General features: G+C 37.6%; 1 protein-coding gene across 1 annotated transcript in view; it reads right to left on the bottom strand.

Annotated features, from left to right (window-relative positions):
- Positions 1-25,836, bottom strand: part of MED27 (mediator complex subunit 27) — a 96,007-nt gene that overhangs the window by 26,332 nt on the left and 43,839 nt on the right. The window contains exon 4 of the mRNA XM_075054591.1: positions 3,023-3,116. Within this exon, the coding sequence (XP_074910692.1) occupies positions 3,023-3,116 (94 nt within the window). The remainder of the gene's footprint in view (positions 1-3,022; positions 3,117-25,836) is intronic.

Here is a 25,836-nt window from a genome sequence, read left to right on the forward strand (position 1 = left end):
GACCAACAAAATCTCACAAAAACCTTAAGGAGTCTGCAGTTCCCTCTGCTACTGCTGGAAATTAATTTTGCATAACACTGTTATTAAAGCTGATATAATTCTATGTTTAGTCTTTTTTATGCATAGTACGATTAAAAGATTAATTGAAAAATCACTAGTGAAGATTGGGATTAAACAGTATCTTGAAATGCCATAATAAACTGCTTTTAAAATCAGTTGAGGATTTCACACAGCTCTGAAAGGTTTCAATTATTTATGTATTTGGTCTGTGTAGCATAAATCCAGACTAATGAGGTGCAATTGCTGTGTATACATCTAAAGCATAAAAAAACTCCTTATTGTCTGGAGGAAGCAGTAACCTCAAAGGACTAGGAGGTAGCAACCTTTCAAGACGCAGCATTCATGCTCACAGGAATAGTCTGTTTTTCTTTCTGCTTGAAGTTCTCAGTTTACGTGAAAGCTGCACCCTGGTTAGGGAGAATCCAGCTTAACACAAAGGTTACTCGCCAGAAGAGTTTGACCCGCAGGCTCACAGGGCTACTAATTATTCCTCTTGAAACACCAGGTGAATCTTAGACCGTGAAAGTCCCACCTCTACAGCTAAGGACATAAACTGATTTCCATGTGCACATGAAGTTGTAGAGTCTGGGCCTGAAACTTTCTGTATTAAGTCTTTTTCCTAAAGATGATTTGTTTGGCAAAATCTCCAGCTATTCTGAACTTTCAAAGAATCTCACAGGCACTCCCTTCCCCTTCTTCCCCATCTCCTTCCAATCATCTGCACATTGTTAAAAACATGTATAGTGCTCACCAGAGCCTCTGAAGATGAATACGTGGTTTTTTTCTGGTAAATTGAATGATTGTGTTTAAAGATGTTTTAATATAACAACTAGACCTCTGCATCAAAGACCTTCATAAGCAATGGCAGGTATGATATGAACAGTCCAAGGATGAATGTGGTTGAGATTACACAGTTAGTTAATTAACATTAACTCTGGGCAAACAGTATGGTTGTGAAATATTTTTAAATAAAATAAGCATTATCTGAATCCTTTGGTATTGTGGTAAACCATGCTGCTGCAAGGGAGCAACTCCAGATCTAACTTGGGATAAGTTCACAGTGAGAAATCACAAGTACTGAAGAAACCTCCCTTCTTCTGGGGGAGGTGCTCTTCACACTGCCCATCCTGCAGCACCTTTCACTGAATGATTTGTGGCTGAAAACAGCAAAAGCTTTTGTAGCAGTCAGGGCCAGATGGAAAGTGCCATATTGGCAACATCAACTGAGACAGATGGGAAAGAGGGAAAACCTGCCTAAAAGAAAAAATGATAAACCCATCACACGATCACATACAAAAATACTTTAAAAACAATCTTTTTGATCTCCGATCCAAGGAAAATATGCATACCACTGGTTCAATACAGGGCTGCTATCTTGTAGCAACAATAATGCCCTTGATTTAGAGAGCAACTGCAATGTGGAATTCATGAAAGTACTACGGCCTGTAAAAGGGGCTTCTTTTAGTTACCACTTCCACCCTACCTTATTTCTTACCAGTCACATCCAAGATAATTTACCTAATTTCCGAATTGTGCCTGAATCTTAAAAAGCATCATCTATTTTCTGACCTCAAAAAGCCATTAGAAGTGGAAGGTACTTACTATATGCAAAGGGGCTCTAGAAGAATGGAAAGGGTTTCAAAGTAAGGAAGTAATACCAGACATTTTTCTATAGCAAAATAGTTAAATATAAAGTCAGCTTAAGAGGAAATGCAAAAGCTTCCAAGACTTTTAGCTTCTTAAGACTGCACTGATGAATTCAATTCTTTTCTGGAATATATTGTTCCACTTTGTGAATCCAACAATTGCAGATTAAATGTTTTAATGCCAGCTGTTTATTTTAACCTCTGACTCAGTTAATCTCTTGCAAATTTGGGGCTGTTCAAAGAAAGTTAATAATGGGATGTTAGACAGTTGATTAATTAAAACTAAACATAATCACAGCTATACTTACTATAGAGAAATTAACAGAACCTTTGAAAAATGCAGGCAAAAATCTAACCATGACAGTGTTTTAAAGTCAACAAACTCTAAAACCAATATAAAAATCTAAGGAGCGATCCTAACATTGACTTGTATTGACTCAATAATTTTGTTTTGACAAAATATCTGATTTTCAGATTCATTTTACTGTTTGCTTGGAAACAAGAAATATACTCACATGTACACTATACCCAAGCCTTTTGTAATAGCCCATTTGAGACCAGAAAAAATAAGAGGAAGTGGCATGAGAAATCTGAGATGGAAGAGACTGATCTGGTCTCAGTTCTTCAGCTATGTATATATTATATTTTCTAGTTTTATTTAAAATTTGCCTTTCACCCTACTAGAGGAAAATCAGCATCCAACTGCCACACTACAGACTCCACTTCCATGTTGCTGTCTTAGAGTAAAAGCTTTAAAGACTTCTCTCACTGTAAGTGCAACAGCTGACTGTGAAAATTGATATGAACAATAGGTTCTTCTGGAATGAAATCCCGCTTGGTCAGGCAGAAATAAGTCGAATGTATTGGACTTGTTTATCTCTAATCCAGCCTTTACTGCTCATTTACTTCAAAGGCAAATTCTTGACTTCATCATATAACAGAAATTCACTGACCCAAGAACAATTTGAACAAATTTAAATCATATTGGTTTCCTCCTTCTTTTCTTCCACCCACCACTCTTCTTAATTATCATGATTAAGACTCACTCACTGCCAAGACTGCTGAAAACCACAGTGAATATTTGAGTTTGTGCTCATATTTCTACAGTTGCATTTAAAAGTAATAGATCTTTTGTTTAAAGGTGAAATTCTTTTTATCACTCATTTGCCTAAGAGCAAGAAAGATCCTACATTGCCGTGACGAATGAAGAACACTATGTTTCTGGAAAAAAAAAGATCTTTAATAACCTGCATTTTAGGAAGAGTAATTCAATCCGCTAAGATATCCACTGCAAGGGATTAAATGATCCAACTTACCAGAAGCATTGCAGAGGTTCCATTTGGCCGGGATAGCTGGATAGACATTTCAGGGAACATCCTATCAATCCGATTGATCACATCGTCAACGTATCTACCAAAACAACAGAATTAACACACACGCTCTTTGCCACAGACTCGGATTATTACTCCTTTTTAACAATGTCCACAGGACTTTACTGAATTAATTTCTCTTTGATACCTGCATATTCTTCAAAAATGCATTGAAGCATAATTCAAAAAGTTATTGATAAGAGGAAACAAACCAAAGCTCTATGCAAGTTGTTTGGAAAATTAATTACTCTGCCCTTAAAAACATGCACTCAATTTTTAGTCCAAATCTGTCAGCCTCAAACTCCTGCCATCATATTTCTATACTTTTCCCTCAGGAGGTCAAAGGCTACATTGTCAAAATTACTCTTCCAGCATAGGAATTCATAGGATGTCACCTCCTTACTCTCTCTTTGATAAACTAAACAGATAAAGGTTTTATCAAAGTCTTCTGACTATTCTTAGAGGGGGGTGGTTCTGAATCTTTCCAATTGATTTCATGCACTGCTGACTCTGAAATTGGCTAGTACATTTCAGGAGTTTCTCTGGGGTGATCAAACACCGAGGTGAAGTAACATCCTTTCTGCTGGGTATAATCCCTCTGCTTATGCAAGCCAAAGTGAGCCAGCATACAGTTGTCTTGTTTCCCTGGTATCGTATAAGGAGCTGACAGCCATTAACAATGAAAAATGCCTTTCAGAGACCTTGCTTCCCAGGACACATCGCCCCATCCCATGGGCACGTCTCATATTCTTCAGCCATTCCTCTGGACGCATTAAAATGCACAGTATTTGCTTTAGCAGAGTTTACGCAACAGTCTATATCATCTGTGTGCTCATCTGTCCTCTAGTACTAATTTCAGTTCTCCTGAAATACACGGAAGAAGAGAGGGGCACTGCTGTCTTGTTATCATAGGCATCTACAAACTCTGCAACTTGATCAGATCCATGAATGAATTTATGGATAAAACTGTTTTCATGCTAGCCCACATACGTGCTCTGAAAAAAAAGATTTTTGGAAAAAATCTGTTGCCCCAGTTTAGAATAAAAGTAAAACTGAAAAATCTAATTATTTCCCTTTAAACTGCTTAAATAAAGGCAAAAAATATTGAATTCTTGCTCTTCAAAGTTACTCAGTTCAAATGTTATGTGTTAAAACCCCTCCCAAAACCAATGAGGTGCTATGCTCCAATTGCTATTTTGCAAGGGATTAAAAATCATCAGAAAAACATAAAATAAAATCAAGAAAGCTACACTTACACAGCTGGTAAAGTCAGCCCACTTTTAAAAGTAACAAAAGAATGGAATTAGTTATGACAATTTTGCATAAAAATCTTAATCCACACTTCTCGTGCAGAAAAAAGTTTTCCCATTCACTTGAATGACTCATTAACAGCTTGCTTGCTGATAAGCAAAGTCAAATCATCCATAAGCAAAGAGCTTCCTTAGCATGGTGAAAGAAGAGACGCATAAAACAGTGCTTCAGGATGAGTAAGCTACACATCGACACTACGCACCTAACTAATTTTAAACATTACTGAATCCCATACTTTTTTTATACAGCATGAGAATTTATACTGTTTCGTAAATGCAATTACTCCAGGCTCTGCAAACAAATTCAGCTATCGCTTGTGCGTGAATAGAGATGACCGATTGTGAAACAGGCAAGGAGAGACTTTGCGTTTCTTGATTAGTATGTGGTTAGGAATGTGTCTTATAGCCTTGCACACTACCATGAAGATTATTGCATGACTTAAGTTTTCTAATTTTTCAAGCTTTGGCCAATAATAAGTTAAAAACAAACAAAATATGAAGTTGCATAAAACAAGACACTGACAGTCTATATGCATTAAGGAAGGAAAATTCAAGTAATTTTAAATCATATAAACAACAGTTGGACTTGGGCATTTAATCTGCTTAGGTCCTTCTAAGAAATCCCAGCGGACATGTACATTTATCCTTTGAAAATGTTGGAGGTAATCAGTTCTTCAAACCTTTTTTTAGGTACGATTATTTTTTAAATGTAAAACTTGTCTTGACCACGTGCCTTAAAACTTGACTCAAACCTAACTGTCACCTTTTACTACCTGAGCAGTATAAGGCAGAACAGGGAACTCACAGGGAGCTTGTGCAGAGTCTTTCCCTTTAAGTGAAATCACACATACAGCAAAAGAGAAATCTTCTAATTTGTATTAACCAGCTTCTGAAATAACTTAAAGATTAGTTTCTGAACACTTTGGGCGTAGAAACCTGTTAATTTTGTACCACTCTTCATAGGTCAGTTGACAAAAAAGAGAAAATTAAAACCATACACTTAAGGAAATACGACGTTTTACTTTGGCAAGGCTCAGCAACCCTCTCACGACCGTCCACACAGGTAGCCTTTTCCTTCTCTTCTCAGTCAAGAGGATGTCAGAGAAAATCCAAGACCAATAAGATAAAACAGCATTGATGTACATATCATTGTTTTGCCCCTTTGCCTTTTTCAAGTAGACATCAGGGTTTCCTGAGGATTCATCAGAACAGAAGGATTCTTCAAAGATGCATATATAATTACTAAATTAGCCTGACTACACGGCGGCCTCAAATATAAAATGACAAACAACCTAATCTAAAGCAAAATTCTTCTATAGATGTGCCCTTCAGAGAGGACATCTGGTAAAACATCTTGCGAAAGGGATGGATATGATAAATCAGATGCAGCAAAGTAATGTAAAAGTGTAACTGGTGACGACTTCAGAGAAAACTGAAGAACATATGATAAAGACAAGATAAAGCGCACTCCTGAGGCTGTCTGGAAAGAGGGTCAGAGAAAAAGCTGCTGTCTGGAACTTATTTTGCAGAACTGAAATACATTAATTTAATGCCAAATTAAGCGGAGTTGCAATTTACACACCTCTGTCCAATCGGTTTTAGCTCAAAAATATGATAGTTCTATTTATGTTACAGAACCTCTTACACAGTCTCAGAGATGCGTAGCACTTAAGGATGGAGAAAAGTCTAATTTTACTCTGCCAATAAGCACTTCTAACTTCTAACATACTACCATATCTCAGTTTTCTCCTACTTACAAAAGATGCTGGTTGGAACGAGCCTTTACAAACCCAGAAGAAATAACACAAAGCAGGGAAAAGCAAATGGAAATAGATGTGCTCAAACATTTGGCATATCTTAATCTTAAGAAAAAAAATTCATGGAATTCTCAGAATTAAATACAAGCTGAAATTATAAGGTAGTAGCTTCTCCTCTTGTCCTAGAACAGGTGTTGTTCCACCTACGAAGAGTTGAATAGCATCTAGGCAAACTCCCTCCCCATAGCTTCTCTATCACGCAAAGGATGCTCAATAACGTCTGAAGAGAGTGCAAACGACTGCAAAAGATCATACCCAGTAATCCCCATATTCAATTACAGCATGGTATTTAAACTCTTTATAGGCAGAATTTCTTCTTACTCATTCTTCTAGGCCTCAAAAGACAATACATTAACACCTTATAATTGCAACATCCTAAGTTGGTCCCATTCTATTCAAAAAAAGCTTCAAATAACTTCATCAATACCTGTGTCCTAACCCAGATCCACACGCATGCTAGTCACAGAAGAACAACAGACTCGACCAACAGGACTTCCGATCATTAAATCGTATCAAATACTAAAGCAATTTTGCTAATATAATTTTACTGGTTAGAGGGAGGATTTTTAAAGAAGCTTTAATAGCAGGTTTTTACCAACTTTCCTCTCCCATTTTTTCTTCTTCCTTCTCTCCTTCATGACACAGATTCATGATTTTTAAGGTTTTAAAATTATATTTTTGACAGAAAATCTTTATTTTAAAAAATGGTAATAGTCTCATTCAGGGGTATGCATCTGAATGTGTAACAGAACTAGCCAGTAAAATCAGACCTGACATCAGATGCTCTCCAAAGCTGTCAACACTATAAATCCTTATCTTCGTTTTAATGTAGTAGAATACTTTTTTCTACAAACGTGCTATATTAATACTGGAAAAGTCAAAACACAACAATCTACTTCCTGAACATTAGCAAAGACTAAAATTAATTCAAAATGTTACACTCCAAACGAAGTCTTTCTATGAACATGCAGAAAAATCAACACTAGAATAAAGCAACAGAGATATTCTTTGAAAAATCTCTCTGCCATTTTGCCAATAAGTGTATACATAAATCCTTTCGTCCGTATTAGATGAACAATGCCCGGAACAGACAGAAGACACTTTTGAAGTCAGTTAGAAAATACTGTTTATAAGGTACTAATTAGTTATGCAAAATGCTAAACGAGAAGTTTCATACTAAAACATCAGGTTGACAAGGTAGAAATAATTCAGGAACCATCTCTGTAGATAAACGGTCTTGTAACATCTCTTTGATTCACACAAAGGCCCCCCAAAAGACAGTAATATAGAAAAGTAATTCATTATAAATGCCTTTCAATTCCACACTGGACAGATGGCTTAGTTCTCTAATGTGACCTCTCTTTTTTTTTTCTTTTTTTTTTTTATTTTTACTGGATTAGATCCAGCAATCCAATGTTAGTGTGATGTTTAACAGCTTAGACAAGATTTAAATAGCATTTATCCCACACAGTGTTTAACTTGCATGCTGTTCATTTTTTCCACTCAATACAACAATTTAAAGATTAGAAATATAGGTATTAATAATAATTTTCTGAGGAGGTCTTTTGGAAGAAAGAAAGTTTTGCTAAATGATATTGGGGAGACAGAGAAAAAGAGAGGAAAAAAAAATTCACATTTGTAATAAAAGAGCATAAACTTTCCTATACAGTCAGTAGAAAACACCACACATGAGATGAAGAGAAACTCTATGACTCTGTTGAATCTCGATTCATGATATTCTGGACAGCAACAGGGGAAACTCTCCACACATTCTCTCACTTACTAGCACAGTATTTACTGGCTCCCAGATTTTTTTTTATTTGGCTTTCAGTTACTATTTTCAACACAGCTAATTTCTTTTCACATGTCTGATATTTCAGAAGCATGGGCTGGCCCTGCAGACTCTTGCTAGCATATGTAGTGTTCGCTAATGAAGGCATCGGTGCAAAGAGCTTGCCTGCACTCTACTAAGACCTATGAACAGCTATTTTTTGCAGAACTAGACTCAATACATAGCTTAAAGCTTTTAGCAGCACTGGGATTTTATAAATTATAGATTTTATAAAGAGACTAAATAGTTTTCAGGTAACCTGATTAGAGACATAGTGTATTTTAAAACATACAAGGTAGTCACAGTTCTAGTCTGATTTACTAATCAATGAATTAAAGTTATAATTTGATTCAGCTACCTGCTGAGCAAGTCTCTGCAGGTAGCAAATTCAAGTTGATAGAAGACTTTTCAGAAGCATCAATTAACAATAGTTATTAAAACAGTGACCTCTGCCAGCTTTTGTGAGATGACACTTCCTGCTTGGATAAGCAATGAAGAGTGTGAAAAGAAATTCAACAACTCTCACGCTGAGAAAGCGACTTCAAGTCTCAAGACTAAATTAGACAGCTGGCACAATCCATGACATCTGTACATCAATCCTGGAAGTCTCTGCCTCTTTCTCCAAATTCCACAGGTTTTGTTGTTTTGGTTTTTTATTGTTAATTCAGGCTCTTGCTCTTTTCTTCTGTAGAACCTCTATAAAAATGCTCATGTTTCCTGGCTCCAGTGCTAAAATGACTTGCTTGTTTTGACCAACTTCTCCAGCTATAAGCTTCCTTGCCAGGCTGTCTTCTCTTATAGTCGTTAACACTGTCCTCTTGTCCTTTCTGAACAAACTGCTTCCACGGTTTCCTTTCTCTTCTCACCCAATTTCCAAGTTTCTGTTGGTGGAAAACTCCAGCCAGGCTCCTCCTGGCTCGTCTTGTTTCCTTCTGTTCCCTACTCATCTGCACACTAACTCGGTGTCTGCTACTCCTTCAATGCCTCCATTCCTGCTGTGCAATCTTTATTCATGATACGTTATAAAGGAAAAACGTTACTTCAACTACCATGAGGTAAGTTGAGGGCAGAAGGGGCAAACCTGAGTCTCTCGAGTTATACACAGTCCTTCAGTCTTGGGGCTACAATATACGATCAGCACGAGGGAGTTTCGGCACTGGAGCATCTTGGTATCATGAATCCACAGGTGTGGGAAGAAGTAGGCCAGAATGTGTGGACTGTATGGAACAAACTTGCTAAGATAACTCGGACAAAGGTCCTAAGGGACAAATCTGCTCCACCTTGCAGAGGAGAAGTGAGACAACACGCATCTGAAAGCACTGAAAGATTCAACTCCAAACCTAAAAGAAGGCAGATTTCCATTTATTCTTGCAGGTTAGCTTGTTTTGAACTTTGCTACGGATGTTATTTCGGTCATAGACGTTTTATTATTGAGTGGATGCAGAAGATTAAGTTATGTGCCTAAATAGTCTAGAAGTGTTTACATATAAACACAGGGTGGTCTGCTTCAAGAGCATATGCACATATAGCTGTATCAAACACTTAACCATCTGCACTTCTCACTCACAAAAGGCCAAACCTGGTACAGCACTTAAGGATGCATGTAAAGTCGTTTGGACAGTTCTCTAGAAGCCAAGACAGAGTGTTTAAGGGTTGGATTTACAAAGACATTCAGAAACCTGAGGCTGTGATTCAACAATTTTCAGTCTTCAGCACCAATACTGACAGAAGGCACTGACACATCCCCTCCCGCACGCTGCAGCATACAGCCCCCTCAACTGTCTCAACTGTGCTGTGCTGGAAGAGCTGGATCACACAACTGATCTGGCTTTTAAAAAAAAAAAAAAAGGCAGAAGAAGAATGTATTAGTTTAAATCTAAAATGGTTTCATGATTCAGCTCCTTGTGTGGCTGCACACACTGTGTGCCAGCAAAATTCCTGCTGGGACCATGCACTGTGGGCCAGGAATGCTGTACACTGGGGTCATTCTATTACAATAGTAAAATGTTGGTTTATGGTAAAGTGTGTTACTTACACTGTATTGTTTATACAACAAACACAATTCTGAATTCTTCAGTGCTGCTGTGAACCTACTGATAAGCAACATGGTGTAAACCTGCAAGGAATGTTCTCAAAGGTATGAGCTAACAGCAATGCTACAAATGCATGCAGGTTCTCATGGTGAATGCTTATGAAATGCAAACCTGCCCCTGAATCAAAGTCTCCAGACATCTGCACATTTACATTAAATATGAACATCTCTTTAATGCACTCTGAAAACACATGTTGTCAGTGCATAGTTTGTTTTTTAAGACAGAGCAAAAAGACATCTGTTTACAATATCGAATTCCAGTGCACCACCTTAAAAAGTGTAACTTTAATACGGAAAACTTTTAAGTTACAAATAGAGACCTTGCAGTCAAATTCCCATAGATATTTTATTACACTGTTGAAATAGTTTTCTTTGTACTTATGTGGAATGTTCTTCAAAATGCCTTTAATTCACAGCAGTAATCAAGAGAGGAATATGGATATTAGAATGTGTGAAAGCTGGTTAACAAAACAAGCATGCATCTACTTTACAGTCATCACCAGGATCTTGCCTGAGCCTGTTACTTACTAGTCTGTGCTTTATGGAAAACATTAACTCCTTTATACATACCTCAAGAGGAAAAACAGCCCTCCCTATCTATGCAGCATCAGTAGTAATAGAATTTCAGAAGCAATACTTCACAGCACATACGTATTGTTTATATTTCCACTTCTTCATGAAACTAGATGGTGCTCCACAGCCTAACAATAAATGCTAACAACAGTAATTTTCAGAGGCCTGGATGAGAATCAGAATTATTACATCAGTGTTTATCTACAAAGATGGTCCTTGAATTACTCCTAACTTGTGAAGCAATTTGTGCCCCACCTGTTAGCCTAAACTTGCACATGCACATGCATGCTTCCATACAGTAAAACTGTGCCAAAAGTCCTCAGGAGAAACTCAAGCCAAGAGATCCAGCCAGCCTTTAAAAAACAAACAAACAAACAAACAAACAAAAAACAACAAAACAAAACCAAACAAAACCAACAATCAACAAAAAACCAAACACCTCTTTGCACAAACTACACAGTTGTCCCCCACCCTCTCCACCACTGGTGGTTCAGCAGAGTTCACCTGAGGTTGCTTCGGTCTGCACTGCAAGGTGAAATCATCTCTCCTGCACTCACTAGTCAATCACGCAGCAATGGAGAGAGGATTAAACTGTGACATGCTGATGTTCAGTAAACACCAGAAGGGGCTTTGCCAAAGGCCTCAAAATAATGCATCAAGTTCAGTTCTGCCTCCAGAAAAGACGATGGGCTGGGCTGGTTTTCAGCCCACCTGCCCAGCCAAATTCCCAAACAAACTAAATGGGGCTCCCTGCAGATGGGAAAGGTCCCATTGTGTGGACTGACCGCTTGATGGGATCCCGATACTGCACATCACTCGCTCCACGGTGTCATTCCTGAATGCAGCCTTCTAAAGCTAGAATTCAGGATTTTATAACACATTATTTTCAGCTCTGCTACTGAAGAATTAATTCAATAGCAAAGTCTTCTCACTTTCTTTCTTTGTGCTTTATTTCTCCCTCAACAGAGCAGAAATTACAGTACTTACCTCCTTTTATAAAAAGCAACAGATGATGCATGATACCTATTATGTATTCTATACCTATCAAAAGCAGCGCGATTTTACCTTTGGGTGGAGAGATTGATGAATAGGAAACATAGTATGTTGTGCACAGTTAGACGTTTTTATACACTATGCTTGACCATATGGCAAGCACTGCTGGAAGGAAGAGATCTTAGTGATCATTTATGTTAGGCACATCAAGTCCCAGAACTTAATGAAGGCAACACAAATTCCAGAGGATGGGAGGAAGGCAGGATTAAGGATATAACCCTCTGGAGAATGGCTAACATAGCAGAACAGGAGAGCAGAGCAAACCATTTCATAAGACAGGTTTTGTTTGAATCAGTTAAGTTACCAAAGCCCTGACATTTTCTGCTTTTAAATAAGTGTCCCCTACTTAAATCACACTCTGATGATTTGTAGGCAGTATCATGTGGTTTTAAAATATTCGCTAAATTCTCAACGGCTCAGTACTCTGAAAACCTGTCTTGCTGGAATGTCTCATCTTTCCATATGTTTAGCTTCAGCTAAAAACACAATAGATTATTGTCTCTGCCATGTCTACATTTAATGCAGGCACCAGCATGCGTATCAGAGCTTAAGCCTTCATTATTTAATGCATGTAGGGTGCGTTGTGTTGTACAGTTATTGACTATCATATCTAATGTTTCACGACCTGTTAGAAGCTACTGGGATGAAGATACTCAACTTTTATGCAAAATGGTTTAATTCCTACAGATCCGAGCTAAGACATAGTGCTACCTATTACCTTAAGAATCTGTACCAGACTCTTGTTGTATTTTGCAAGTAGATTTCTGAAGTTTGTAACCATGCGAACACCTAAGCATACTTAGGTAACGACAGAAGGGCCTGAAGGAGCAAATTAGGCAACAGAAAGAGCACAACCAAAAAAACATTCATCATAGCCATGAAGGCATTAAAAATATGGCCTCTGTCATTTCATTCAAGTCCTCACAGTGATGTATTATTATATTTCTAATTTCTTCCTTTAGAATTATGTTATTCTTATAGAACAAGATGTTGGAATACACAGACTCAAATTTTAGGCCTTGCCGATAGAGAGCATCCACTTCAACATCTAGTGCTTTATTAAAATGATAAACTATGGTAAAAAGAGAGAAGTCTTAATAGCACCAGTTCTAAGGGTACTTAGGATACTTGGTATCAGCCTTTAAGGACACTTCAGATCAATTTGTTCTTCTGTAATTAAGAGGGAAGTAAGGGTGAAGAAAAATGAGAAAAGATGAGATATTGTAACAAATGATTGCTTGTACAGCCCAGTGCAATTTATTACACACACTTTTACCAAATACCCATTTCAACTTTTGTGATCACCTACTTTAAGTCTTCTTGAGGGAATTCCATAATTAGTCCTCATTTTTTCTCTTCAGGATTATGCTCTGACCAAGTATTTCGATCTGCCTGTGATACTACAGAGATAAAGATCCATCTTAAAACTCAAAGGTTTATCAAAGACCCCTTCAAGGTCATCTTTACACTCCCGTACAAAAAACTGCACATAACAAGTACAATTAGGCATTTATAAACTTAAGACTCTCCCAGTACAAACAGTTTGGAGAGAGAAGCCCTTCAAAATATTATTTTCTAAAAAATACACTTTCATCACTTCTTCCTCCAACATGACAAGCTGTTCCTTACATTGGGATTTTTTATAGGGCTCATGGAAATTAATTGCGTGGCTTCCACTGAAAGTCAATGTGGGGGAGGAGGGCTAATTCCCTTAAGCAAAGTCTCTGAAAAAAATTTTCTCTTTAAACAACAGACCTGGTTAAAAGAAAGGGCTTATCATGGCAGTTACTCTTGGGCTTGCCAAACTCAGTCCAGACACCTCAGCAGCGACTGCAGAAATTCACTGCACCTTTTTGGCCATTCTCCCACTCCTGTAATCAGGTTCCCCCTCATTTGATGTTACTTCCCCTTGCACACAAGGATCAGTGTGCAACCACAGCAGAGATCAGACAGGTTTTATGTTCACTGTGGCTTTTTAAACACTGGAGTTTCTGCTGTGCCTGTGTTCCTCCACTGCGTGGGACAGGCAGAGCAGAGTTTAAAGTACTTCAGCGGGCTGAAACCTGGACTAAAGCCAAAGAAGTACTATGGTAAGCAAATACAGTTCTGTTTGTAAGTATATTCTTGTACCTGCATCAATTTACATTACCTGCAGAGCTTACCTAAAAAATAAAACACAAACCAGCTTTTATGACAAATATATCTAAAGTAGAATAACCCTTTTAGAACTACTGTGTCTAGTGCTACCAGGGAGAAATGTTCAGCCTATTAAAAAATAATACAATTCTGTTTATGTAAGTATACTAACAGAGAAAACTGCTTAAGTGGAAAACAAGAAATTAAGATCTCCTTAGGTAAATACAAACATGATTATTAACACTGCCTAGCTGTTTTCCTAGATACGTTTCCCTAATTCTGAGCATCCACTTCATGAATATCAAGCTCAAAACTTGTAAAAAGCAAGTTCCTTTAAGAAATGTCAAGTTGATTACCCAAAGAAATTACAAATTGTCAGATAATTTCTAATAGTAAATAGGTACAGATTTACAGATTAAAAAAAGTCTCTATGTGTTCACAGTCCTTAATTTAAAAAAAAAAAAACAAAACAAAAAACCACAACAAAAAAAACAAAGAAAGACCGCCTGCTGTAATGTGAATGAGTGGCATGAAATAATCCACCACCGGATGGGACTGTACATGGTCACAAGCGAGAACTTGGACTCTGCCAAACGGCATCTCAAAAGTTCTGCTACAGAAGGGACAAGAAAAGATTTCTCACAGACTCTGAAGACAATACCAGCCTGATCAACCTGTTCTAATCAGCAGCCAAAGTGTCTCGCCTGTCTGTCAATGGCAGTGTCTCTCAGCAGGGAGTGGTTTATTATTCTAATAAGATGCTCCAATAAAGAGAGGGTCAGCTATGAATCACTACCATGAGAAGATTTAATTAGATTTTTACATTGACTAAAGACATTCCCTGCACACAGAAAAAAATTTAAATATGGAGATAAATGATAGTGTGTTTTAAGGCAAGGTTACTTTTGGGTTTTTTGTTTTAAACTTCCTGTTTATATTTTTCCTTTTCTTGAGATAGCTGTTTACATTATACAGTTACACTGTCCAAGCTTAAAGGTTTCTTGTGAAAAAGAATTCAGTAATTTTTTGATTGAAAACTCTCTAGGCAAATCTTCTGAAGTATTCCACCCAACAGAGCTCTCTATTTTCCTACGAAAACGTCTGATGATAGCATAAAACCCATACCCAATTTAAACAAATCAAAATCTCTGCTTCATCACAGAGTAAAAGCTACAGAATAGTTTGTTATCAAACACACATACAACATATACCAATGTATTACTGTAGTACAGTGTTTTAATTAAAAATATACTGTATAAAGAAGGGAATGGGACTCAGCTGTATTAATACATACAGCTGCAAACTATCTGTGTTAACACACAGAACTGTCATTAAGAGTAACCTTATATCAAAGATTCTTCTAAAAACAACCAGAGGAAAGTTGAAGTCAACCATGAGGGCCAGGGCGATTACAGCTATTTTGATTAGGAAACCATTATCTCAAATTCATGCTGCTACCAGGATAGAGGTTCACCTAGTAACATGACAGCAAATTATATGATTAATGAGCTAACACATAGCTCCTGAGAGTCAACCAGTTGAAGCTGATGCCCCACAGAAACAGATAAAATATTACCAAATGGTATCTATCACCTCAAAAGATTGTCCTGCAGTTGTATTTCCAAACATCAGTGAATTTGCACATTTCAAGGGAGCTCTCCATTCATGCTCACTTTGCATTCACTACTCGCTGCATTGACACGCACTTCTGTATTTGACTTTTGTTTAATCATTTAATTATTCTTCACTTTTTGCCTAATTGCAATCATCAAGTTTTCTGTAGATTCAAAACACAAAATACACTTGCACTGATCCAATGTCAGACCCATTCTAAATAGCACTTCACAGGTATTTTTAAAAGGGAGACAAAAATACTAGCCATTGATTGTATTGTATAACTCTTCGGCAAAAGACACAATGAGACAAACAATGCACAACATCTCTGAAAAGGAAGCATGAAGGCAGGAAAGCAGAAGAAAGCTTGACTGAAAACAAATCAAACATAGTTATAGTTACATCCTCAGCTGCACTACTGAGAGGTTCGCTGCTTTGACTGTCTTTCTGCAACCCATCCCATTATACTGAAAATAGACTTCTTCGTAAGCTGCAACTAGTGAGAAGTCAGCAACAGCAAAAGACAGAAAATATGAGCAAAACCAAAGGGCTCATTTTACTCTTTTCAAGGGCTTAAAAAAAACCCCAAACCCTAAAACGTTAGCTTAAATACATGTGTGTACATACATTTCCCAGTATCACAGGGCAGTCAAGGAGCGCTTTCCATCCTCGCATGCCACACTGCATCAGTGCTAAGTGACACGTTTGGAGAGGCTCTATGCTCAGATCAGAGCTTAACTTTTCTCAGCATAGCCTATCATCCACACTCAGGACATGGAAATGAACTACTTATTTAGGATTTAAAAGCAAAGGGAGTCAACTATTTGGACAGACCTTATATGAGAAAGAAAAGCTCTTTTTGAAATTCTCTGAAACAACCAACCAGAACAAGTTAACAGATAAGGAAATATTTGAAACAACCTGAAAACTAAGGACCCTCCAACTACCAGATACTCTATGTAGCTTGTTTACACCAGCATTTTAAGATGTGTGGAGAAGAACCTTCAGCAGAAGGTATTAAAGACATTTGCAAAATGCAGATCTTTAAGATCCAGTATATACTGACACTTTAACAAAGCAATAAATAGCAAAAGCAAACAGTAGTTCACTTGCATAAGAGCTTGCTGGTGGAGGATGATGCCTAAGACACAACAAAAATTAAGTGGCTTAAATACATACAAGCCTAGAAACAGATGATTAACCATGGTACTGCAGACAGATGCAAAAGTACAGAGCAGGAGAGAAAGGGGGATATTACAACACTTAGGCTTCAGTATCAGAATTCCTATCCCCATTGACAACTTAATAAAAAACAGAGGGAAGACAGCAATTGTGGAACAACAAAAAGAAATTAGTAGCAGCAGATAATATTTTAGCTGTACTAGCAAAAATTATAATTGATTTTCTGTCTGTGGTGTTAAAGTTGCTATCTTTGCACTGAAAATAAATTTTCAATTTAAAAGCATAATCACATGTTAAAATAGTTCTACCTGGCATTTTCTGTCAACAAACCCATTTCACAAGTGGCACACAAGAGCCACCACTGCTCTGTCAAGAAATTTGTTTCACTTCCTTAGAAATATCTAAGATTAGATAGGATTAGATTTGCTTATCTATTATGCCGTAAAATCACGTTGTTGAAGAAGTAACCTTTTGTCTAAATGAAGAGCAACTTTCAAAGTAGAATGAATCATGGAAGAATCAACATGTAAACTGCTTTTAAGCCAAATTTTAGATTTTAAAAAAATCATACAAATATTATTTTAAATCCCAAGCACTCCTCCTTGTAGCACTCCTTTTAGTTAACTCGTCTGCTTTTCGCTGTGTTTTTTTTAAACAGGCTACTATAATCTACATTACTAGATAATGCAGTTTCTCGAAAAATACCTGCTTTTTTCCCCTCCACCAGCCACCCTCCCTCAAACCCTCCTTAGAACTGGGTTATTTTTAAGATGTGGGTTTTCAGCAGACCTGTTTAAACAAAAACAGCACTACGTGGACCTCTAGAAGCAGGTGAATTGCTATGATAATAGCTACAAGTGTAGTCTTCCATCCCCAGAGGTTTTCAGGATTCAGCGAGGCAACATCACGGCTAATCTGATCTAGTTGTGACAAGAGACCATCTCCGAATGGGAGGCTGGACTAGATGGCCTCCCGAGGTCCCTTCCAACTCAATCTCCAACTAGAAATCAAAGAAGATTCAGAGTTGAGAACCTGGAGCACCCACTACCACAGCAGACTTCTCCATTACTGTCTACTTGACTAGAAAATACAAAAAGCTGCAGCAGGCGGAGGGTTAGTAGAGGTGGTACCTGAAGAATAAACACAGAGTAGAACAGCTAGAGTAATTACAACTACAGAGTCTATTCAGTATGCTCAGTGGACTGATCACACTTCAGCAACAGAAATGCCAAACCAATGATTATCAACCAGGAATTATTTCCTAAACTTTAAAATTTATGTGTTACTTGCTAACAGTACACCTCAGTGACATGTGGCTAATCAGCTTAATACCCTCTTTACTTAACTTAAATTTAAATTTGAACCATAAAAAAAAAGTTAAAAAGCAATAAATGTTTAAACTTACGTATTATTTATAATAAAGCTAAAGTATTGTTAAGATTCAACTATGATTCTTCAAACTATGAATATGCCATGTAGCTGATTAGCCCCAAATTTAGATCCAAGTTTGATTTGTCATTCAGTCCTTCACAAAAGGCTTTTATAAGACCTGTCTACAAGGCGCATACAAATTTGTCATGAGAAAAAGCATCATCCTTGCTGAGCAACTGTCAAAATGCAAAAGCCAAAATGAAAGAACGTTCTGCATGTAAAATAGGAAAGTAGAAAAGCCTGGGTTTTGGCTTGAGGGGAACTCAGTTTTATAGTGCTATTTTGGACACAGGTATTAAATTCTGACTTAAAATACATCAAAACAGTGGGGTATTTTTTGCCACTTCTAGAGCACATTTGATTTTAACACCAAACACTGAATGCAACAATCAGCAAAAGAGCTCAACAATTTAGAGATTCAAGAAGTCTAGGGAGCTTGACACAGACTGACAGGCTCCAGCCAAGCTTGCTGTGTAATTATTTCACGTGTCTGCACTTTGTCTTCCATCACTGAAATGAACACCTGAAGGCAAGAACACAAAGGATACAGAATAATACATCACCATTCATTTATCAGAATGAACGCTGACAGTGGATAGTTAGAGCTTCCTATTAGGTCCTGCAAGTAGGAATTATATGGTCATTCATTCTTCACAACGTGTCACTTCTGGACTTTGAATTTTGTAAAAAATTAACTGGTCTTGAACAACTGACAATAAAAGACAAAAATCCAGACTCTTCCCCTGGATGAAAGCATCTGCCTTATAGTTAATACATTCTCTTATCCCAGCTTTGTACAAATATTACTCAAGTCACTCTCAGCACTCCTGCACAGTTCCCAGATGATACAATTCACATAGTTCATGTGGGGAAACCAAGGCATAGAGTAACTCAACAAAACAGTAATTTGCTCTGCAATAACTTATTCAGGAATCTCTGTATCTTTAAGTGCTTTCAAACATTCATGGTACAGAATGAAAAGGCCAAACACTCTTCCACAATCGTATTTTGTGAGGGACACAAACAAAGTATTATAGGCAACAATGGAGCACAAAGATCATACACAGAATGTAATCTTTATTTCATTTCATTCAAGGTGTCCAGGTAAACTCAGCAAAGGTTAAATAAGCAATTAACTGCTTTACCATGATCTCTGTGCCAAACTGTCTTTCCCAACATAGAATTTGTAAGAACAATCCTAAGCAACACAACAGAAAAATTTAATTCCAATGCAAAAATTGCTGCACGGAGATGCTTTTGGTTGCTAAAATTAGAGGACTTACTACAAGATTCCCCTGGCCATGACTCACAGACAATAGAGACTGCATGAAGCCACAGAAAAAAGTCGAAACTAAGTCTGCCAACGTTAACACGGTCTTCCCTGTCCATAGTGTTTTATGCCCTTTGCTACCCGTGCAAAGGTAAGAATCAGGAAATACTAATAATGAGGCAAATGTATCTATGTCCAATTAGAAATGTGCATTACACTATTAATACACTTGTTTTCAAAATAACATACACATACTACTGAGTTACATTACTGAAATTACAAAGACAGTGTTAGTCTTTATTAGGTAAAACCTACACAGCAAAGAAGTGCCTTGCAAAATTAAACCAGCAGGAATGAAAATAACAGTAGAGCAGCACCTATAAAGGGATGAAAACCAAGTCACTACACCCAGTGAAACTTCTAATGGCTACATTTTATTTATTTTTTCCACTGGCAGTTGGGAAAATGGGACTAGCAAAATAATTGTAACAAAATACTTCAAATCATTATCAATGAAGATTATGTTTAGAGGAAAACTCTATGAAGTCATCAGCTGGAATATGCTACCCAAGCTTTTTTCATTTAACCCATCCACAGGGTACCTCGTGAACACATGAATACCCAGAGAATGCCCTAAAGTGAAATTAAAAAGTAATAACAGTTATTTTTAACACCAAGTAAAGAAAGCAGAGCAAAGCAATTCTCCTACTCTGTATCCTTCTAGTTAGAAAGGACATTTAGCTGCCTTTCTCAAACTCAAATGTCCGGTCGGTTGATGGGTGCTGAATACAGCTGCTCAAGGCAGCACTGCAGCGTGGCCAGACCACCATCCACGTGGTCCTCAAGGAAGGGAACAGCCCCTTTAGTCCCCAGGTAAATCCCCATCTGCAGTTCATTACTTTGGAAAACTTTCCCCTTCTGTAGAATTACTGTCAAAACTACACGGGACTTTAGTTGCCTTTATTTTCAGGTACGACTTACATGTCAAAGTTTTTTACTGTGATACACCTAGACCTTCCTTCTCCTTAAGAGTACAGGTTTCACATTTGAAAGTACTTTTATCCCCCCTCGCAGTATAGCTTTTTAGTTTTCCTCACAAATAGCTAACAGTTAATTGGAATCATGTAGAGGTACAGAAATAAAGCCATTAATAAATATGTTCACAATATGTTCTTATCGCATCACATTATACAAGATGATTATGCAATAACGCTGTTCTTGCTAAGCCACCAAAATATAAAGACCTTCCCCTTCCACCTTATTATGGCTCTGCTCTTTCTGCTCATCATCTTTGACAAGGGAATATACAACCAATGCAGATGGAAACACTTGCTGTAATGCGCTCCTGAATTTGGCAAGCGGCAGTTTTAATTCATTCTTTTTAGATAGATTGTCTGCTGCAGTAAAACAGCCTCTAATCCCCCTCCCCCAAATAGTAAAGCAAAAAAAAAAGGGGGGGGGGGTGTTAAAGCAATCATATGATAAAATCACAGCTTTAGCAAAAGCTTTGATATCATTATTAAGTTCATACAAATTTCCTCTCTTATCTAGCTTGTTCTTCACTGTCTAATTAGTCCAACCACTGGTAGTTTGTATTCCTTTTTTTCTTTTTTCTTTTTTTTTGGACACAGAAACAAGCAGTTAAACTAGTATTTGCAGTCTTTAATTACACATTAAAATCTTCATCCTTAATTTTCTTTTTTTACTGAAAGTACAAGGATTCCCTACAGTGCAGTATTAGTGTTCTGCTGTAAATGCTGCAAGGGCATCTTCTAATGGTTGGGACTGTGGAACAACTTTTAATTAATTGCCACCTTTTAATGGCACAGTTCTCACACAAACATTACCTTTAAGGCAAACATACATCAAAGAGTCAGAAATTTGCTCTTTTACAACACAGCTTCAATCCTCAGTAACACTAACATTCAGTAAGGGCTACACGCTGCTCCGGATCTGTGCATATGCTGGAAAATGAACTTGCACATCAAGGCCAGTACATGGCACAAAGTTTCCAAAAAGATGCAGCTTTTTCATTTCCCAACCATGGAGTGTTCCAGCTGATCTTCAGCAAAGTAGATGGGAATTATGTCAAACCACTGTGCTCAGTCACACAGTGCTGCACATCACACTCGGAGCAATCCTGTTTGCAGGATTAGTTTGGGGAATATGACACCAAAATATCAACAGCAATCAGCCCCAGGCCTCTTCTGGCTAATGTCTTCAAGACAGACATGTTCATGGAGGTGTTCACTACAAGGACATTTGAGCTAAGGCTATCAGTCCATAACAGCTCACAACACGCTAGTAAGTGAAGCTCTATACACTGTAAAGAAATTAGAAGTCTTAATTACACGCACTCTCTTTCCATAGTGGTGGGTTAGAATATTTGTTGAAAAGTGAATAAATAAAACCGATTTTACTTCTATGTTAAAAGACACTGTAAAGTTTTACAACACAACTAATGCACATTTTGGTAATTTAATTGGGATAAAGCAGCATCCAAGATCCTTGTCTCTTATAATTGTATGGATAGAAATTATTATCCTGTTAATGAATATCATAAGGAACATTTGGGTTTAGTCAAAATCTTTCCTTTGGACAATCTGTGTTGATCAATGCCTGCTGGTTTTTTGTAATTACTTTGTAAGAAAATATGCAGCTGTATAGCACTTAATGGAATGAAATGAAATTCAGCATATAAATATAGCCAAAAAAAAAAAAAGCATTGATCTGGCATAACAAAACAAAGAAGATTATTACAGAACCCTCTGCTGTCAGATACATCAACATATTAGGAGATTAGATCAAGATTAGAATTTTTAAAATAATCATATTTCTAAAGATGCATAGAACAGCAAAGATGTTGACTCAGTACTGACTTACCAAGCATCACCAGACTCAAGAATGGCAGCTGTTACAAAAAAACAAAAAAAACTTCCACACAAAGCCATGTTGTACCAGACCTTTGGCAACACTTAGCGAGCTTCCACAGAAGTTACTCTATGACCCACCTACTACAGACTACTGCAGGAAGGCACAGAGTACAAAGCAGGGAAGTGCCTCCTCACCCCATCACTCCTCACATCACACATACTGGGACCAAATCTGCTCAAAACCACAGCAGTTTATTATGGAACTGCTCCCTCTTACCAGTGTAATGGTCTAGTTTGGATTCTGCTCAACTCCCAAGTCATACAGCTCCATCTGGGACTCCAACACTTCTACCGATTGGACATAAACGTGAAAATCCAAATAATATTAACACTGTAAGAGGGTTTCTCCTATAGCCCAAATGCTGGTTTAATACTGTTGGAGTGATCAAGTTTACAGTGTAAAAGACAATTGGATTTATATTGTATTACAATATGCCATACAAAAATTCAGAAGTCAGAGATGCAGAAGTGGGCTACGGGTCCCAGCAGCTATCTGTTGTAGGACTGAGTGCTATGGTACATTTTTACCATCTACAAACTTTAAAAGCAGATCACATTTTTTCCCTCAGATTTCAGATTCTCATTAAATCTGTGCTGGTACTCTATTCAAAACTGTCGCTAACTAAAAAAACAACATATATCCTTAATAAAGCACAGAAAAGGACAATCAACTGAGCTCAACAGCCCCACAGGCTAAACAGGGAAAGAAAGAAGGGGGGGAAAAAAAAAGAAAAATTATCATCTGCCTGCCTTCTGTATCTTTGGTATCTAACCAGGTTACAAACCACATGTATGGTTCCAAAGTTAACATGATAGATAACCCAACTGAACAGCAGTGAAGACAAAGCAGAGACATAAAACAAATTAACAGCACTTTGTTTTAAAATTTACCTCTTACACTGAAATCAAAAGTTCAGCTGGATTACACCCTTCTCTCTTTTTCGGAACAGAGCTTGGTAAAGTATCTTTGGCGACAAATAGTAAGATGACTAATCAGTGTTGTATCCCCGGTAAGTTATTGGATTTGATCTCGTTGGAGTTGTCTAATAAAGCCCCTCATGAATCAAAACAGTACTTTGGATTTTTTTCTTTCCAGTTAAATTATATTGAGTGCTAAACAGTGAATACCACGTAGCTAAAGAGATAGACTGCTATTACATTTAATAGCAGACTGCTTTTTTTCCCCTCAGTATTTAAACAAAACACACAGAAAGAAACAGGATAAAGCAACAGCAGGCCCATCACTGCTCTATGCCTGAGAACAGCCGGCCACCGAGCTCTATGAACCACTCATCACTGCTGTTGACATGGGCCATTAGGGGAAAAAAAAAAATTCTCTTTAAAAGCTTAGAATCATCTTTCATCCAAATGACAAGGACTAGTTAATTCATTTGTGTTACATCTGAAAACCAGAAAGAACAACATGACACCCACATGCACAGCTGCTCTCTTAATAAAACTCAGTTCAAGAAAGTTTAATGATGTGCTATCACCTAGGAATTTTCCCTCACAATTAGTAACACAATATGGGTTCAATCATGGCAGATGCTTCCCCAGCTTTGGGATCTGAGTGTCCTGGCTACTGAATCTGAAAAGAACCAGATCAGCTCCAAGCCACCTCTTAAATGTTGCCATTGAGTTTAAGGGTAACCTAAATCAGAATTTCTAATACTGTGGTGGCAACGTACTTCATAGTAATCCAGACAACCAGATTTCTTAGCTTTCAGTGGTGGGGAAACAGTGTTGAGAAGAAAATGAAGACTTTAGGATTATATAACTATGACTCTTCCTCCCATGCCCTAGGATACAACTTTAATACTTACTGTATTTAAGGAACCTAGAAGTACCCAAGGGTCTCACTAAAACTAGAATGAAAGGTGTACTCTTTCTCTAACAGGGTCCAGTCTCATTTCTGTAAAACAACTGGTCTAAAAGCAACTGTTGTCATCTCTGCTCAGTAGGCAGAAGGGAAACCTGAAGAAAAATCCAAAACAAACCAAAACATGGCTGTATCTTAAAATAACTTGAAACTATCATATTTTCGATAGCTGCTGAAATTCATTATGATCTGAATTTCTCAGCACTTATCTTCCTGTAACAAAGCTGTCAAAATAGTGGTTTCCTGTTTGCTCATTATTCTCTATTATATTCTACATGGTTTGAAAAATTCACTTGAGGATGTTGCTATTCTCTGAAGCAGCGTTGTAGGCGGCAGTTTGAATAGGTTCATATTATTCTGTAGTTTTCCTTTAAAAAACCTAAATACTACATATACACTATTTGTATTCCTTTCAAAAATTCTAGAGGAATGCATACTATCCAACTTCATCGTTACATCAAACTCCTCCACCACCACTTCATTTAGAAAAGAATGGAATACTAACCCCTGAAATGCACAGCATGGACTTTATAATTCAAATAGATTTTCCTCTAGGGACTGGACAAATGCTCACAAAACCACCTGTTTAATGAGCACTATCCTTTTTATGAGAGGTGAAGAACTAGTACTCTACCTAGCTAGATTAGCTTTGGTAGTTAAAATACCAATATTTGAGGGGGGAAGCCAGTATTTTGGACCTTCTGTGCAAAATTATGGAGCTTCTTAAAAAGCAAGACAAAGAAGTAGTTAACAGAGACCGATCACATACAACACCATCAAAAACATGGGCAGGAAAAAAAAAAAAGAGCAAAGAACCAATTGGCTAAGATTCTTTAAGGGGAAAGTAAGAGTTATTTAACAAGCTGATGATACAATATAGAAAGTTTTAAAGTGGCTTTCTACTTAGTTGTCATGGTTTAACCCCAGCCAGCAACTAAGCACCACACAGCTGTTCACTCACTCCCCCCACAACAGGATGGGGGAAAGAATCAGAAGAGTAAAAGTGAGGAAAACTCGTGGGTTGAGATAAAGACAGTTTAACAGGTAAAGCAAAAGCTGTGCACACAAGCAAAGCAAAACAAGGAATCCGTTCACCACTTCCCATCAGCAGGCAGGTGTTCAGCCATCTCCAGGAAAGCAGGGCTGCATCACGTGTAATGGTGACTTTGGAAGACAAACACTGTAACTCTGAACATCCCTCCCTTTCCTTCTTCCCCCAGCTTTATATACTAAGCATGACATCATATAGTGTGGAATATCCCTTGGGTCAGTTGGGGTCGGCTGTCCCAGCTGTGTCCTCTCCCACCTTCTTGTGCCCCCCCAGCCTGCTCGCTGGTGGGGTGGGGTGAGAAGCAGAAAAGGCCTTGACTGTGTAAGAGCTGCTCAGCAGTAATGAAAACATCCCTGTATTATCAACAGTTTTCAGCACAAATCCAAAACATAGACCCATACAAGCTAATATGGAAAAAACCAAAACTCTATCCCAGTCAATACCAGCACGCTAGTTGACCCAAGTGAAATATTAGAGACTTGAGTATCAAAAGATCCTGCAAGATGTGCACATAAACTCCAAACACAAAAAATGAGTATTATCAGTAAGGGATAAACGCAGTCTCACTGTATGGCAATACATTGCAAC

This window comes from Buteo buteo, chromosome 23 (genome assembly GCF_964188355.1).
Source record: "Buteo buteo chromosome 23, bButBut1.hap1.1, whole genome shotgun sequence".
NCBI lineage: Eukaryota > Metazoa > Chordata > Aves > Accipitriformes > Accipitridae > Buteo > Buteo buteo.